At 35.5% G+C, this 18,344-nt stretch overlaps 1 protein-coding gene across 3 annotated transcripts in view; it reads left to right on the top strand.

Moving 5' to 3' along the window:
- Positions 1-18,344, top strand: part of PLA2G4A (phospholipase A2 group IVA) — a 147,873-nt gene that overhangs the window by 20,853 nt on the left and 108,676 nt on the right. For all 3 annotated transcript variants that reach the window (XM_077157263.1, XM_077157265.1, XM_077157264.1), the window contains one exon: positions 5,017-5,119. In XM_077157263.1, coding sequence (XP_077013378.1) covers positions 5,087-5,119 — 33 coding nt within the window. In that variant the 5' untranslated portion in view covers positions 5,017-5,086. The remainder of the gene's footprint in view (positions 1-5,016; positions 5,120-18,344) is intronic.

The following is an 18,344-nucleotide window of genomic DNA, read 5'->3' on the forward strand; positions in this document are numbered from 1 at the left end:
TTACTGCCTGGTGTCTTTTCCCCACTCTTTTGTGGCTATTATATGGTGTATGTCTTTATATACACCCCAAAACACAATTTTCTAATTATACCGTTATGGAATTGACTTTTACATCATTTAAGAGAGGAGAAAAAATATTTTATCATCTTTTAAAATTGTCTATATACTTATCTTTACCACTGTTCTCTGTTTCATTGTATAGATTTGAGTTAATATCTGGTATTCCTTTTTGCCTGAATAACTTTTTTCAGTATTTCCTGCAATGCTTGTCTGCTAACAACACATTTTCTCTGCCTTTGTTTATGTGGGAATGGCTTTATTTGCTTTCATTTTTGAAGAGTATTTTTGCTGGCTGTTGTACTCTTGTATGATAGCTTTTTTGTTCTTTTCTTTCAGCACTTTAAATATGTTGTCTTCAGGTTTCCCTTGTTTCTGATGAAGCGTCATCTGCTAATCTTATTGTGGCAGTTTAGGGAAGTGACAAATCACGTTTTCTCTTGCTGCTATCAAAATTTTCTCTTTGTCTTTGCCTTTCAACAAATGTCGATGATGTATATAGGTATGGATATCTTTGGGTTTATCCTGTTTGGAGTTACTTGAGCTTTTTGATTTGTTTTTCATTGAATTTGGGCATTTTTAAGCCATTATTTCTTCAAATATGTTTTCTACCCCTTTCACACTCTGCTTTTCTTCTGAGACTACTATTACTACTATTACTATTAGTATGCTGGGTGCTTCCCCAATCACTGAGGCTCATTTTTCTTCTTCCTTTTTTCCCCCTTTCTGTTTTTCTGATTGGATAATCTCTATTGGTATATCTTTAAAATCACTCGTTCATTCTTCTGCCAGCTCAGATCTGCTAGAAACCCTTCAGTAAAATTTTCATTTCAGTTACTGTGCTTTTTTTTTTTTTTTTTTTTTTTTTTTTTTTTTAACATGGGCAGGCACCGGGAATCGAACCCGGGTCCTCAGGCTTGGCAGGCAAGCATTCTTACCTGCTGAGCCACCGTGGCCTGCCCAGTTACTGTGCTTTTTAACTCCAGAATTTCCATTTTGTTCTTTTTTCTTATACCTATATCTCTTTATTGATATATTCCATTTGATACATCATTGCTGTCATACTTTCCATGGTTTCCTCTAGTTCTTTTGAACATACGCATAATAAGTATTTTGAAATCTTGTGCTCTAACTCCAGAATCCAAGGCCTCTCCCTTCAAAGATAGTTACCATTTATGCTTATATTCTGTGTGGATCATGCTTGCCTTCTTTTGTTGCTGTTATTGTTTTTGAAATTGGAAGCTTTGGGTTATATATTGTAGCAACTCTGCATTCTGACCCTCAGTCCAATAAGGTTATTATTGCTATTTGCTTGTTTGTTCAGTGACTCTTCTGGGCTCATTGTATGGGCTCCTCCCATTTAATGCTCAGTTTCTGATATCTTTGATCATTTTTTTTTTCATTCTTGATTTTTTAAACTGAGTTTTCTAAAGGTTGCCCCTGAGTCAGCCTGGTGTAGTCTGTAATCAGCTTGTGACTCATCAAAGGTTTGCTGTGAGCCAGTAAGTCTTCCACCCTTTTCAATTTGATCTGCATGTTACTTAGTGAATGCTTTCAAAGTTCCAGGAGTTCACAAGTTCTCCTTGGTTTTTGTTCTCAGCACTCATGAGGCCTTATGATTAGTAAATAGCTTGCTAGGGTCCTCTAAACTTTCTCTTTAGGATGCACAGCCTAATCTATCCACACTAGTAATAGGTAGGGTCTTATCAAAGTTCTCTTTGGTTGTTTTGTTCTCTGGATCTCCTTGTTAAATTTCCGCGTGGTCTGTTGTTTTGTTGCCTTCTCCAACCAGTATGGACCTCAGTCTAATGTTAAAGTGTCCTGATTGTTTGCTACTGTGATCTTTATTGTTTTGTATATCACTCCAGCATGGATTTTTCCAAGCTCTACTCCAAACACAGTTAGCCCCCTCTGCAAGACAGCAAAGCTGTGCATCCTAATGGCGGCACTGCCTTCCTGGTTAGACCTTTCTAGCTAGAGCTAGAGGAGGAGAGAATTAGCCCTTTGCTACAATATTACAGTCTCTAGTTTTTACTGAGACTTGGTAGATTTTTAAAACATAAATGCTCCTTATTATTTCCATGCTGTTTGGTTAATTTCCAATCTTTGAATGGTGTATTTTATAACTTTGTCCACTTTTGTCAATACTTTCAGTGGAACAAATTTCCTAAATTGCTCACTTTACTGTTTTGGAAATTAACCCATGTATGTATTACATTTTAAAATGGAAACTTGGCCAAGATCCTAAGATATAAGACCTAAGATATCAAATACTAAAATGGGTTGTGAAACAATGTGCCCTTTAGATTTTACAAGAATATTATATAACTCTAAAATCTGTTACCTATACCACAGGTAGTAAACTATTGGAATAGTAGAGATGTGGGGAGGAATTGAAAGAGATTTGTTTTTTTTTTGTTTTTGAGCATTGTTGGTGTGGGAGTATAATCCCTTTCCCCTTGGGGAGGAGAACTGGGAGGAATATATGTTCTAACCCCAATCAAGAGTAAGGCCTTTAAGGAGCTACTTAGAAAGATTTAAGAAGGTTTAACTGTGTCCCTGCAGTTGACTAGTGTCTATTCATGCTTGACAAACATAAAGGATTACAGATAGCAGGACAGAGGATTTTCATTTAAGAAATCATAACCTTCTCAGAGTCTCTTGGATGAAAGGAAACACTTATGCTCCATGGATTAAAGAGAACTATGGGAAGGGTTCTGAAATCCAACACAGTAGGTTCGTCTGTTGGGGTGATAGAACTTTAGAAGAAGCACATTTTATGCGATAGTTTGCTATGAACAATATGCCCTAATTTTCATTCTATTACATTTACTTAAGTGCTGGTTACAGCCCACTAACTTGATTTCATGAGCCAGTGACTAACATTTTGAAAATACTCATCTAAAAGACTTCAAGATTGGGTTTCTATCTACTTCTTCAGCCTCATCCCCCAACTCTTCCATTTGCTTTCTATACTAGTTTTCTTTCCTTTCTTCAAATGCATCATGCTTTCTTCCATAGGACTTAAATCTACATCTTTTCCCCACTGATTCATTCACAAACATCTAAGGCATGCCTACTCTGGGTAAAGCATTGTTTGTACTACTGGAGAATCAAAAGTGAATGAGTTATTCATGTTTGTATTTTGTTTTGGTTAGTCAATTAAAAACATTTTTAATTTTTTTTTTAAAAAGTGAACGAGTTAGATACATTCCCTACCCTCTTGAAGCTTGCATTCTAGAACAAATAAATAATCCAAGCAATAGATGAAATTATTAGAAAAAGATGTATGTGAAATGTTGGAAACAAACAAAAGACTGAATTAAGGAATAATAAAGAGATGATATTTAAACTGAAATCTGGTTTCTGGAAAGAAGCTAGTCATAAGAAGATGAGGTAGGAGTGGCTTTAGAACAGTGTTTCAGACTGGCAGTTTGAGGAACTGTAAGAAGGTGATATAATGAGATTCAATATTTGTAAAAAAAAAAACACTCAAATTCTCTGATTTCCTTTTACTGTAAATACATGCATATGTATTTGCATGTGTTTGCACTGGAAAGCTACAGGTCAAAATAAGAGTGATTACTCTATTTTTGAGTATAATATTTCTAAAAGAAATAGAAAACTATTTCTTTTCTCTTCAGTAGTTTGCTTTTGTTACAATGAGCATGCCAGTTTTAAAATAATTTTTATAAAAATAATATTAAAATAGTTTAAAATATTTTAATTGTTTTATTCTGAAATAAAATATTGTATTCTAGAATTTAAATTGTAAATGTGAATAATAAAGACATTGAAAAGATACTCAAATTTACAATGTGATTTATAGAATGCTGAAATATGGGTCTGTGTTCTATTGTAGTCTCCAGCAAAAATCTATGATGGAAAAGCAAAGATGTTCATTGAGCGATTTTTAAATTTGACTTTAAATTATATAGAGTGTTCTAGTTTACTAGCTGCCAGAATGCAACACACCAGAGATGGATTGGCTTTTAAGAAAAGGGGATTTATTCATTAGTTCTTCAGAGGAAAGGCAGCTAACTTTCAACTGAGGTTCTTTCTTACTGGGGAAGGCACAGGGTGATGTCTGCTGGCCTTCTCTCCAGGCCTCTGGGTTCCAACAACTTTCCCTGGGGTGGTTTCTTTCTGTATCATCAAAGGCCCGGGCTGAGCTGCGAGTGCCGACATGAGGTATGCTGAGTTGCTTGGGCTGTGCTACATTGAACACTCTCATTTAAGCACCAGCCAATTAAGTCAAACCTCATTCATTGCAGCAGGCACGCCTCCTAGCCCACTGCAGATGTAATCAGCAACAGATGAGGTTCACACACCATTGGCTCATGTCCACAGCAATAGAACGAGGCACCTTCACCTGGCCAAGTTGACAACTGAATCTAACTACCACATGGAGTAATCATAGAAAAAGAAAGTATAGTTTTTTTCTCATTAAAATATTTTCATATACCTGCTCCCAAAATAAACTTTTACTTTAGAATGAGCAAACATTATACTTTAAAAGTTCCTAACACTTGCAAAGGTAAAAATGTTCCCTTTTATTGTTAATTTGTGTAATGCTGACACAACTGAGAAAAGACATAGTGGCATATGTTCCCTTTAATAAACAGTACAAAATAATTTTAATTTTCGGTAATTTCAGTGTACTTCTCATAAAATACTTGGCAAATGCAAACCTCAAAAAAAAATCCTGGACTTTCCTAATAATTACTCGTGGAATAGATTTGAACAAATAAATAAGGAAATTAAACAATACTATAAAAACAGACTTTCCCCTCTCCTAATTTATGTGTGTGTACCCACTCAAACATACAACCAGAGAATTCAATCCATCTGGTTTCAGGGAAGGTAGACTTTCACTTCCTAAGGTGTGTGCTCATCATACTCAAATCTTGGAATTACATCCAAGAGGAAATTTAACAATGGCAATTGTTTATTTTGTAGGTTTTAAAGAAGCTCAAGTGCCAGAGAAGACCTTTGAAGTGTGAAAAGGTTTCCTGTAATTGAAACCAAAATGTCATTTATAGATCCTTATCAGCACATTATAGTAAGTCATTTATTGTTTATGTATTTTTTTTCATGGGGTGGCAGATATATTTCTGTTAATGACTAGCATTAATGTTGTTGGTATAGTAAAATTCAATGATAAACCCTGGATTTTTGTTAAACTCATGAATTTAATGTGGAAAAAATAAGCTATAGTACATAATAAAACTAATCCATCCCTTCTTTTTATCACTCTAAGTTACCAGAAAAGTGGAATTTGGAGAAAAAAAATACTAACATTTCTGTCACAAAAGTGAACTTTCATGGAATAATAAAAACTTATTATTATTTGTAGTTGTCAAATGTCAAGTAGTTGTCATTAGCTATCATCAACTTCCATGTTGATGGATGTTGGACTAATGGACATGTCACATGGACTAGTGGAGAGAGGGTAAAAGAACTGCTGAGCTGAAAGCTATATTTTGGTACACATTTCCAGGATAATTAATTCTCTAAAGTGTTCCTTAGTTAGATATATGTAAGAAGACTCTTTTATGGGTTTTATTAGTTTTTAGTAAGGAGTCGAATTCAATTGTAATTTTCCAGACTCCACTGGAGGTATACATCCTCTCTTCTGATCAAAACAAAAACAAAAACAAAACAGACTAGAGTTTTCTTTGTTGAATTCAACCCTTTAGTTTTGATTATGGTATGTATGGCCTAGAAATAAGATTTATAACTATTCAGGAAGAATCTGAAGCCACATATTTTTTTCTTGACATGAAATGCTGTTTTCTTATCCTACTTCCCTCTCCATCTACCAACTTCCTTTTTGCCTCAAAAGGTTTCTTGCAATTCTTTGTAACTCGTTCTTTCCTTCCATTCAGAACTTGAATCACTGAAAACTGGACTTGAAACTTCCACTTTTTAAAAAAGTCTCATCAAGATCCTCTTTGTTCTTAAATCCATAAATCCAATGAGCTCCAGTTTTGTGTGTGTGTGTGTGTGTGTGTGTGTGTGTGTGTGTGTGTGTGTATCCCCCTTCCCCAGCCATTCCCATCTTCTTAAAACTCTCTTGTCAGATTTATCTGGTGTCGTGTTCTGTTTTATTGTTGTTGGTTCCTTCTCAGTTTTGTTTGCAAGTTTTTCTTTCTGTTTGACTCGTTTTTAAAAAATTAAGGTGTAACATACATAAAGTGCATGAACCTTAATTACACAGTTTGATGCATTCCTGTATTCCACCTATGAAACTATCACCCAGATAAAAATACAGAACATTATAAGCACCCTAGAAAGCTTGTTCATGTCCCTTCTAGTCAGTGAACATCCCCAAAGGTAACTGTTCCAAAGATAACCGATATTTGACCTTTATCACTACAGATAAGTTTTGCCTATTCTTGCTTTTCATATAAATCTCTACATTCGTCATTATGTCTGTGAGATTCATTCATGCTATTGTAACAGAAGCCCATTTTTCTATTGCTATGTAGTATTTCGTTATATAAGTATATCATACATTTTTTTATCTAGTCTACTGATGAAAATCATAACTTCACTGAATGATTGTGGTGCCATTGTTGTAAATTGGGCAACTATATATGTATGGCTGTTTCTGCTCTGTTGATTTATTAGTTTATATTTTCCCTAATACCTGTCTGTCTTAATATGTCTTAATCTGTCTTAATATGTGTCTTTATGTATGGTAGTGTAGATTATCCAAGTTTTTCTTCCTTAGTTAGTCTTGGTTATTCTTAGTTCTTTACACATTAATATAAACGTTAGAATCAGTTTGTCAATTTTCAAAAAATGAAAAGAAACCCGCTAGGGTTTTGAATGGGACTGTATTGATTCTTTTAGGAGAGATGTAACATGATAACAATATTGAATTTACCAAAGCATGAACAGACTGTGAATCTAATCCAAACCTAAGTATTATTTAATTCTCTCATGAATGCATTGCAGTTTCAATAAGACACTTGTATATCTTTTTTTTAGGTATATTTCTTAATATTTGACATCTTAATATCATTATAAAAGGTGTTTGTAAATTTCAGTTTCCAGTTTGTTTTTGCATTTATATGGAAATATAATTGATTTTTGTATACCTTGTATGTAGTGACCTTACACAATTTCTTTATTAATTCTAATAGTTTATTTGTAGACTCTGTTTTTTTCGACATACATATTCCTGTTACCTGTGAATAATGCCAATTTCCCTTCTTCCTTTGCAAATCTTTTATTTATCTTTCTGGCTTAACTGATAGTAAATAGTTTAGTTTAAATTATTTTAGCTAAAAAATGAAATGTTTCCATAATTGTTAATTTCAAAATATTGTCTATTTCTTCATGGACATAAAGATTACTTAGACATGTGTTGCTCAATTTTCAAACATTTGTTGAATTTCTAGTTGTCTTTGTCATTGATTTCTAATTTAATTCCACTGCATTCAAAGAACCTACTCTGTACAATTTTTTAATTATTTGCATTATGTTAATGATGCTTGTCTACCATATGGTCTCTTTTGCTAAAATTTCCATGTGCATTTAAAAAGAATGTGAAATCTACAGTTGTGTGTAATGCTCCCTATATGTCAGTTAAAAATTATCTGAGATAATCTTTGTTCTTAAAACAACATCTTACTTTCTTTTTGCAATTAAGTATGTCTTTGGATGAAGTAGTGAAAATGAAATAGACTCTTTAAAATTTGCTTTTTGTATTAATAAACTGTTTATCTTATGTACTCACTAATCTTTTATTTCTCTCACCTCAGGAGGGATGGGGTGGTTTTTGTAATTCTCAGAGAATTTAGTCAAGGTATTTATTCTCAAACTTTAATATGGAATTTGGCATTTAGGACTGTGAAGGAAGAAGGAAGATAAAGTCAAAGTCTGCTAGTCCAAGTTTGAGACAAACAGTAACAGCAATTATAAGTCCTAACATTTGGACTTGAATTCTTTCTGCCTCTAAAGCAATTTTAATTTTATAATTGAACACATCTTGTCATTTATTGATTGTGCACTGAATGGCACTCCCTCTCAATGGGTGATACAAAGATAAATCAAAACAGAGAGAATCTCTGCCTTGGTTGAGCTTATGTCTAGCAGGGCAGACGTATAGTTTATATACAATAACCATAATGTTTAAATGTTCCCCACAAAAGGCATGTTCAGGTGCCAGGCCCTGGTCCTGGGTGTGAATCCAATTGTAAACAAGGTGTGATACTATTAGTTAAGGAACGCCCAAACTGAATGAGGGTGGGCCTTATCCAATATGGATGAAGTCTTCATGAGCAAAGGAAATTGGACACACAGAGAGAAGCCACAGGGGAAGGGAGAAGCCAGAAATCAGAGGAACCAAAGGAGAAAAGAGGAGCCCCTCCATGTGCATTGCCGTGATTGGAAAGCCAAGGAACTCCAAAGATTGCCAGCCAGCCAGCCAGAAGATACACACCTGGAAGAAAGCAACCCTCTGGTGTTTGAAACCCTGAGCCAATAAATTCCTATTGTTTCGGACAATCCATTGTATGGTATTTGTTTTAGCAGCCAGGAAACTAAAACTGTTTTTTGGCACTGAAAGTGGGGTGCTGTTATAATAAATATCTAAAACTTTGGAAGTGGCTTTTAAATTGTGGTAAGGGGTAGAGGCTAGAAGAACTGTGAGGCACTTCATAGAAAAAGCCTAGGCTGCATTGAAGAAACTGTTGGCAGAAATATGGTCTCTAAAGGTATTTCTGATGAGGGCTAAGAAGGAAATGATGGATGTGTATTAGAAACTAGAAGAGAGGAAATCCTTGTTTTAAATTGGCAGAGAACTTGGTAAATTTTGTTCTGATGTTGATGGTGAGCAGGACTTGAAAGTGATGAACTTGGATATTTAGCTGAGATTTCCAGGCTAAAGGTGGAAAGTACAGTTTATAGTAAATGCAAGAAGAAAGCGATAAACTGAAAATAAAACTCTTAAGCCCAGAGGATCCAGAAACTGATGATTTTGAGAATTCTTTGTTATCTAGGTAGCATGCTCTAAGGCTAGAACCAGAAGTGGCTCTATCAGGGAGCCACCTGAGCTTTTGAGAAGTGAGACCCCAGAGGATAAGGACCCCACCTAAGGGCTGAACTCGACAACCTTTTGCTAAAGAGGATGTGGTTGAGTACGGATGCAGTCAGCCGTTCTGGTGGAAGTCTGCATTGGAAATGCAATTATCTGGAAGGATCTGTGGAAAATTCTATGCCTGATGATTTGGATCTACTTGAACTGTGTGTAAAGCTGACCAGATTTATGAAAGATTTGTATGAGCAGAATGACTGCCTACTCGAATTGAAAGAAACAGAGAAGGGACTTATTGAAGGAAGAATGATTTCCAGGGCAGAACTGTGGAAGCAAAGCCAGGACCAAAAGATTTCTTTGGGTCACAAGAGTGGGCCCATCCACATGTATGGAAAGGGCAGGTTGTCCTCTGTGCCTTGATGGGACAGGCCTTGTACCCCGTTATTCAGGGAGAGTGCTACCACCTCAACGGAGAATGCCTCCCCCCCATTGCTCTGAGAGGGTGGAGCTTGTGTCCCGGCATTGGAGGAGAGTCTCTCTGTCATTCTGATCTTCAACAATGGTGAAGTCTCCAGTGTTTGGGGAGAACGTAGCCAGTGGCTAGCCATTTGGAAGGAATAGGTCTGCCCTGTATCAGAATTGGAGGAGAAAACATCAATCCATAAATGATTTTTAGACCTGGAAGTCTAATGGAGTTTGTTCTGCTACGTTTTAGACTTGTTTAGGACCCATGACCACCACTTTCTTTCCATTTTCTCCATTGGAATGTTTATCTTATTGGAATGTTTATCTTCTGCCTGTTCCACCATTGTATATGGGAAATAGATAATTTGATTTCACAGGTCCGTCAGAGGATTTTGCCTCAGGATGAACCACACCTATAAATGATTTTCATAAGACTTTGTACTTAGGAGTCTTCTAGAATGGCTTAAGGCTTTCAGGAAGTTGTGATGGGATAAATGTATTTTGCATTTGGGAAGAACACGTTTCCAAATTGTCAGGGATTGATTTATGTCCCCCACAAAAGTCATGTTCAGATCCCAATCTCTGGTCCTTTGAGTGTGAAACCATTTGTTCTAGTTTGCTAGCTGCCGGAATGCAACACACCAGAGACGGATTGGCTTTTAATAAAAGGGGATTTATTTTGTTGGTTCTTCAGAGGAAAGGCAGCTAACTTTCCACTGAGGTTCTTTCTTACGTGGAAGGCACAAGATGGTCTCTGCTGGTCTTCTCTCCAAGCCCCTGGGTTCCAACAACTTTCCCCGGGGTGACTTCTTTCTGTATCTCCAAAGGCCTGGGCTGAGCTGCGAGTGCTGAGATGAGGAATGCCGAGCTGCTTAGGCTGTGCTACGTTGCGTTCTCCCATTTAAGCACAAGCCAGTTAAGTCAAACGTCACTCATTGCAGCAGACACGCCTCCTAGCCGACTGCAGATGTAATTAGCAACAGATGAGATTCACCTACCATTGGCTCATGTCCACAGCAACAGAACTAGGTGCCTTCACCTGGCCAAGTTGACAACTGAATCTAACTACCCCACCATTTGTAAATAGGGTCTTTGAAGATGTTATAAATAAGGTTGCCCAGACTGAGTGAGGGTGGGCCTTAATCCAACATGGATGAAGTCCTTATAAGCAAAAGATACACAGAGAGAAATCACAGGAGAAGCAAGAAACCAGAAATCAATGGAACCCAGACGAGAAAGGAGAAAACCCAAACGTATATCTTGCCTTGCTATGGAAAAGCCAAAGAACCCCTGGAGGAAGCAGGCCTTCTAGCCTCTGAAACTACAGCCAATAAGTTCCTGTTGTTTAGACCAATCTATTGTATCCTTTGTATGGTATTTGTTTTAGTAGCCAGGAAACAAAACAATTAGTAAGGATTCTGATAAGAGAAAATTGGAGTATTCTGAGAATATAACTGGAGTTACTGATTCAGCCTAGGGGTAATCTGGGAAGTCTTTCTAGAAGAATTTTGACATGTAAGCATAGACCTGAAGGTTTAGTAGGCATTAGAAGGAGAGGAAGAAACACTTTTCTGGGTTGGGTAAAACAGCCCATTGAAGCAGTCTGGAGGTGAGAAAGTTCATGGCTTAAGGTAATAAGATAATAAGTGTCACTGATGTGTAATACAATACAAAGATCATTATTATTTTGAGTGACTTTCATTTTTTTACCTATCCGTCTCCACATTTCTCTTATCATATATGAAATGATAAACTGGTCATTCAGCTTCTTCCTCTAGCATGGTAGAATCTATTTAAAAATCAAACTGCATCTGGATATTTTAAGGTTCAGTACTGGCACCTTTTTTGTCTAACTTTTGGTAAATATTTAGGCCATGATAATTACCTATATGACGTCTAAATATGGTGAATCATGCAAAAGCCTTATATCTATATCACTTTTTTTTTTGCCTTTCCTGCATCAGAGTGGACACTCAATTAGTATTCCAATCTACAATTTACAGTCTTTTTTAAGTCAAGAGGATTCTAAGACCCTTATAGTTTAATTCCTTCTTCTTTTCTTGCTGTGTGTATAGGCATGCATGTGTGTAAATTGTATTAGTAACAAAATTCCCTTCTCTAGTTTTCAAAGAAAAATAATTTTACACATAGATAGTGATCACACTCATCATAGGATATTATTAGTATATGGAAAAGGTGGGGAAAATCAACCAGCTAACTAGTAATGAATACTTGGTGCCAGGCAGGCCAACACAGTTTTGGTTGCCTTAAGGTACAGAAGAGCAGACTATGTTCCCAACATTTGGGATGCAGTGACGTGTTGGAGATTGCCATGGGCTGATGCAGCAATTTGCAGCCAGCAAACTCTCTTGCTTCCAATAGTGATTGCTTCTAGGAAGGTTGTAGAAAACAGAGCAATAAATACAAGATAGAATTCAGTTCCCATATGTCTACAGTTGTTGTTATGAGGTGCTTTTCAAACCTTAAAGATATTTCTGCCTTCAGAATTTATTGAACTGCTTTTGGAGCAGGGGGCATCAACTTTACAAGAAGAAGCCCAGCATAAAATATTTATTATAAAAACACAACTTTTTAGTGTGAAAATATGAATCATTTCCCCGGAGTGAGAAAAACCACACCTCTTCCCACCATCTATTAGCAATGGAGGAGAGCCACTACCAGACATCGACAGAAACTAAGGTTGTATTATTGTCAATCACATATGCTAGGATTACTGCCTGCTAAAATGCAAGGCAGTATTTATGAAAACTTAATAAATGTAAGGTGCTTCCAAGTGAAGTAACAATGTAAGATAGCACTGGGAAATCAGAAACATGCATGTGACAAAACTATTATTACAAAAGTACAGCACTGTGCACAAATTAATAATGATTTTCCTTATGACAAGGAGTATATTTTTATGATCATGAACAGATTCTGGATAATTGAAGAGGAAGGTTGGTGATAAGATTCTAACTTTGCTCTGACCCCAGCTATGCCCTGCCCTCCCATAGGCCTCTCATCTGACACAAAAGAGCACACATTTAAAGTAATACCTGTGGTTTTGCTTCTTTACCACAGAACTTAGATAGGAAATGTTCTTTTTTAGGTCACCAAGTTCACCATTCAGTTTTAGAATTATTTGATTCTTTTAAAAATCTTTTCAGCTGTGGTTATAGTCTCCAGCTCCATGTGGTCTTTGGGTTTGACTTCTGTTCTAGTCTGCTAGCTGCTGGAATACAGCACACCAGAAACGGATTGGCTTTTAATAAAAGGGGATTTATTTTGTTAGTTCTTCAGAAGAAAGGCAGCTAACTTTCCACTGAGGTTCTTTCTTACGTGGAAGGCACAGGATGGTCTCTGCTGGTCTTCTCTCCAGGCCCCTGGATTTCAACAACTTTCCCTGGGGTGACTTCTTTCTGCATCTCCAAAGGCCTTGGCTGAGCTGCGAGTGCTGAGATGAGGAATGCTGAGCTGCTTAGGCTGTGCTGCATTGCGGCCTCTCATTTAAGCACCAGCCAATTAAGTCAAACGTCCTTCATTGCAGCAGGCACACCTCCTAGCTGACTGCAGGTGTAAATCAGCAACAGATGAGATTCACATACCATTGACTCATATCCGCAGCAACAAAAGTAGGTACGCTCACCTGGCCAAGTTGACAACTGAATCTAATTACCACAACTTCTATCTCTTTGAAACCTGTAAGTGTGGTTTAGCTGCTTTATGGCGTGGGTCTGTTTTTGTACATGTTAACAATATTGTTTGGTAGACTTGGTTTTATATTTCCTCATATTTCTAATTATATTTGACTTTGCGCTGGATCTTGTACATGAAAAAATTATCCATAGAAGTAATTTTTCAGAGAGAATTTTATTTGCTTTTGTCCAGCTCCTGATGCTATGGCTACTTAATTACCTTTGTACTAGAATCTGTATCTCTATTATGATTTAGGTGCAAAAAACTTGGATGACTTAGGGAAATGGAAATCAAAACTACAGTGAGATACCACTTCACAACCACTAGGGTAACTATTACACATAAAAAAAGAAAAACAACGTAGAGAAATAGTAAGCCTTATGCTTTGTTCGTGGGGATGTAAAATGGTGCAGCTGCCGTGGAAAACAGTTTGGTAGTTCCTCAGAAAGTTGAGCATAGAATTGTCATATGAGCTGGCAACTCCATTTTTGGCTGTTTACCCAAAAAAACTGAAATCAGGGATTCGAACAGACTTGTATGCCAATGTTCATAGCAGAATTATTCACAATAGCAAAAAGGTGGAAACAACCCAAGTAACCATCCACAAATGATTGGAAAAACAAAATGTGGTATATCTCCAGTGGAATATTATTCAGCCACAAAAAGGAATGAAGTTCTGATGCATGCGACAACACGGGTGAACCTTGAAAACATTATACTAAATGTAGTAAGTCAGAAATAAAAGGACAGATATTATATGATTCTACCTGTATGAAATATATAGAATAAGCAAATTCAGAGACAGAAAGAGATTAGAGGTTACTAGGGGCTGAGGGGAAGGGATCCTGAGGTTGTTGCTTAATGGGTAAAGAATTCCTTTATGGATGTTAAAAGAGTTTTAGTAACTGAAGATACTACGAAGCATTGTAAAAGTAATTAATGCCACTGGATTATATACTTAAAAATGGCAAATTTTATGTTATAAAATTTATATATATATATATATATATGTTGGCACAATATAAATTGGGTGATTGCTTCATGGGTGTTTTGTTTCATTTAAGGTATCTTGAGGCTATGATGTTACTATAACTTCATGGTGAATATAACATCAAATGAGTATATTAGACCCAAGCTCTCATCATCGAGTATTTTGTTGCACAAGGTCCACTGTAAGAACAGTCCCTATAATCCAGATTAAAAGAGGTTTTAAAAGCTTCTTACTGCAATAGTGTTCTCTATACTTAAGACATATATATATTTATATATATGCATATATATTTACATATACATGTATGAACTTATTGTGCAAGTAGCAAGTTTCTTATTCATGAGAGAGAAGAATCTCAAATCCTTTTCCTGATTATGATGCATGTGTATGTGTTTGTGTATATGTTTATGATGTCTGTTAGAACTAGCAAATTATTTTTAAAAATCTGGTGTTTTGGGCATTGGGACAATTCATGCACATAGATAACCCATGACTGAGAATTCTTAAAGCAAGTTTAAATAGCATTATAGACTATAAATAGATAAAGCTGATTATTCTTAGAAAAATGTGGGAAAATAGTAACATAATATCAATGAGGCTAAATTGTATTAGAATGAAACTCCACAACAGGAAGTAAAACTGAAAATAAGTATCTTATTAAAAAAAGTACTGTGAGTCTTGAATAACAATGCAACACATTTTCTTTTAACATTTCTGAGATCTCGTGAAGTTGCCTGTTGTTGATTGCAGTCATCACAATCTCTAGGTTCAATAGTGAGATTCTGTGGTTTAATCATGCCTTTTTTAGTTCTACCTTGAGTGAAAGTTGGACAATGGCAGTTGACTAGAGAAAAAATAAATTTGCCCCAAGAATGTAACTTCACTTCCATCATATTATGATTGATTGTGTTTCAGGCTCTTGTCTAGTAACAATAAAATTCTAAACAGTTCAGGAAAATCACAAATCCAATTGGTACAATTTGACAGTTTTTTTTTTTTAAATCTATGCCCAATCCTTTTAGTTACAAATTTCAATATAATTTTACAGTATGAATCTAATACAGTTGCCCTTTTTTGAATGAGTGGGAAATTGTGATTGTGAAAAGAAAAAGGGTCTTGATTTTCACTAAGGGAAAAATTATGGATAAGAAAGATACTCATAGTAAGGCAATCCAAGACCTGAAGGCAAGGCTTAGTTCTGCTAAGAGTATTGTGGTGACTAAATCAGTGTAATTTGACATCTCAATTGAAATATGGCGTCTCTAACTGCCTACTACCAACTAACAATTGAGCTGAGTTATTAGTTTCCCCTGGGGAACACTAGTTATGAATTCATTTCCTCTGGCATCATCCCTAAGACATAACCAAAAGTCTCTTATCCAAGTCGGAACCTAGCCCAGTCCAGACTAGTTTAAAATTACACATGATATTGGCCCCAGGAAACATGGCAAAACATTCTCAAAGGACTATTTGAATAATCATTAATTGAATCTGGATACTTTCTCAGATAATTTATACTTACTTTATAAATGTTCTCCTATTAATACTTACAGCTCTTAGAAAGAAGTGGTTACATATTTTGATGCCTTTGTTTGGAAAATAATTTACAGATGATCTGATGTATCCAACATTAACTTAAAAACAGAGAAAGTGATAAATTTGCCCCTTATTTTTGGTGAAAGGTATGCAAGTACTTCATTTATGGTTAAGAAGATAGGATTGAGGCTAATGGATATAAAACTGGATAACAAGGAGAGCTGAAAGGGATAATAGAAATAACCTGTAGGCTTTAGGTCAACCATAGATATTTTAGACTAGATTGTAATTATGTGTAAGTTAACCCACTTTAAGTTAATAAAAGGAAACAGCTTTTATTATTATTAAAGATATTGGTATTGGTATTATTATTGTCTGTATAAATAAAGGAATGTGGAAAGAGTAAAGGCATTGGGGACAACAAAGAGGGATTCTTATCGAAGTTGACATTCACTATCTGTGTGTTGCTGGAAAATTACTTAACCTCTCGGAATCTCACTTTACTCAATTATAGATATAAATAATAATAATGCTTATTTTATGCGGTTGGGAAGATTGAAGGAGAATTAATGTCTAGTAGAGTGTTTAGCAGTCTGTATTTAATGAGTCCTTATAGTAATAACATCTCTCTTTACATATTATTAATAATAATAATCATTTGAAATATGGATGTGCTTGTAGCAGTTTCAAAAGTCAAGTGATAAATAATAGATAATACCATCATTAATAATTTATAAGTTTCAAGGGAATGTTTAGATCTTCCCAAACTCATGTGTTATTCCAAGTTCTGTGATAAAGATAAAAAAAATAGATGATTTGGGAGGGCTAATCCATGATTTATAAAAATAATAATTGAGAAGTTCTCTTTAGTGAAGAAAGCTCATCCCTAAGATGGGTTTACTAGGGCGTTTGTCTTTAGGACCCAGGCATAATAAAGATTTAGCGTGTTGTGAATTACCTCAATGACTTAAAATCATTGATGGCTTATCTAAATATTAAAAATAATTTTGCAGCCTTTGCAGCCTGGCCCATTATTATATGTGGCACATTTTTTTTAAGTAATGGTTTAAAGCAACTTTATTGAGGTTTAATTGACATACAGTAAAGTGTACATATATAAAGTGTACAATGTGAGAAGTTTTGACATCTGTATACATCTGTGAATCCATCACTACAGTCAAAATAGTGAACATAAGCAATACCCCAAAAAGTTTCCCTGGGCACCTTTGTAATCCCTTTATCCTATCCCTCTCTTTCCCTAACCCCAACCCCAAGGATCCACTTAGATATTTTCTATTACTATTAATTACTTTGAATTTACTAGAGTTTATATAAATAGACTCATACAGTATGTAATCTTTTTTCTGGCTTCCTTCACTCAGCTTAATTATTTTGAAACTCAGACATTCTGTTTGCATATATCAATAGCTCATTATTTTCATAACTTAGTAGTATTCCATCATTTGATATTGTCTTAATTTGCCAGAGCTGCTGTCACAAATAGCATACAATGGCTTGGCACAGTTTTAACCAGGCATATTTAACACACAGAAATCGGAGGTTTACATAGCAAACTAGTTATCCAGTGGATAAAACCTGTGAAGGTTGTGGTGTTACAAAGCAATTATTTGAAATCATTATCATTACGTGGAAGCACATTCTTTTGGGGGTGGTGAGGGTACATGTGTGATTTTCAGTTGCAGTACAAAGCAGTACATTTTCCCTATTTTAAGCAGTTTTAATTATCATTTCATTTATGTAGAATAAAACTTGTGCTACTCATAATTTTTCTAGATGCAGAAGGTATTCTTCTGAAAATAAAATGAGTCATCTTGAAAGATTTCATGTATTTCTGTGTCTTTTTAAACAAGATATACTCATCATCCATGACTTCACCTCTTCTAGATACTATTTTATAAATATGCATGAAAATTACTCTAGCATAGATTGATTACTTCAGATCCTGTTTAGTGCTATCTAATTTTTGCCCCTACATTCCACTTCTGCTAGTCATTATGTATCTGCGTCTGCTTTTTATAATTTTTTTTCTGTCTTTTGGCTTTTATAATGTCTTTACTCACTTCTCAGAGTTGTCAGTATCTTAACCTTCTTTTAATCAATTGTGGACTTTTTAACCAGAAGCAGATCTGTTAAAAAGAACTGAGATTGGAGTAGCTTCTGAATGTGGGCCTCTCCAAAGATTCAGAAAAAAGAAAAAATAGTTGTACTTTAATGAAGGACTTTAGTGAAGTACAAGTCAGAAATTAGGCTAACAGAAACATCACATTGCTGTACATGGTTTATAACATGCATTAAGACTAATAAGAAGTTTATTTGTTAATGGCTGGTTATTATCTGGTGGATTTTAAAAACCACCCTGGAATGCCTTACAGAAAAAAAAAAAAAGGAGAATTTCAGTGGATTGATTGATTGACCAGCAACAACAAAAACAAATTCAAATAATGCAAACACCTTACTCTGACTTCACTTTTCCAAGCCAGGGCTTCCTACTTAGTCAACCAGTACAAAGGCTGATTGTGCTGCTTCAAGTCC

Source organism: Tamandua tetradactyla, chromosome 4 (assembly GCF_023851605.1).
Source record: "Tamandua tetradactyla isolate mTamTet1 chromosome 4, mTamTet1.pri, whole genome shotgun sequence".
Lineage (NCBI taxonomy): Eukaryota > Metazoa > Chordata > Mammalia > Pilosa > Myrmecophagidae > Tamandua > Tamandua tetradactyla.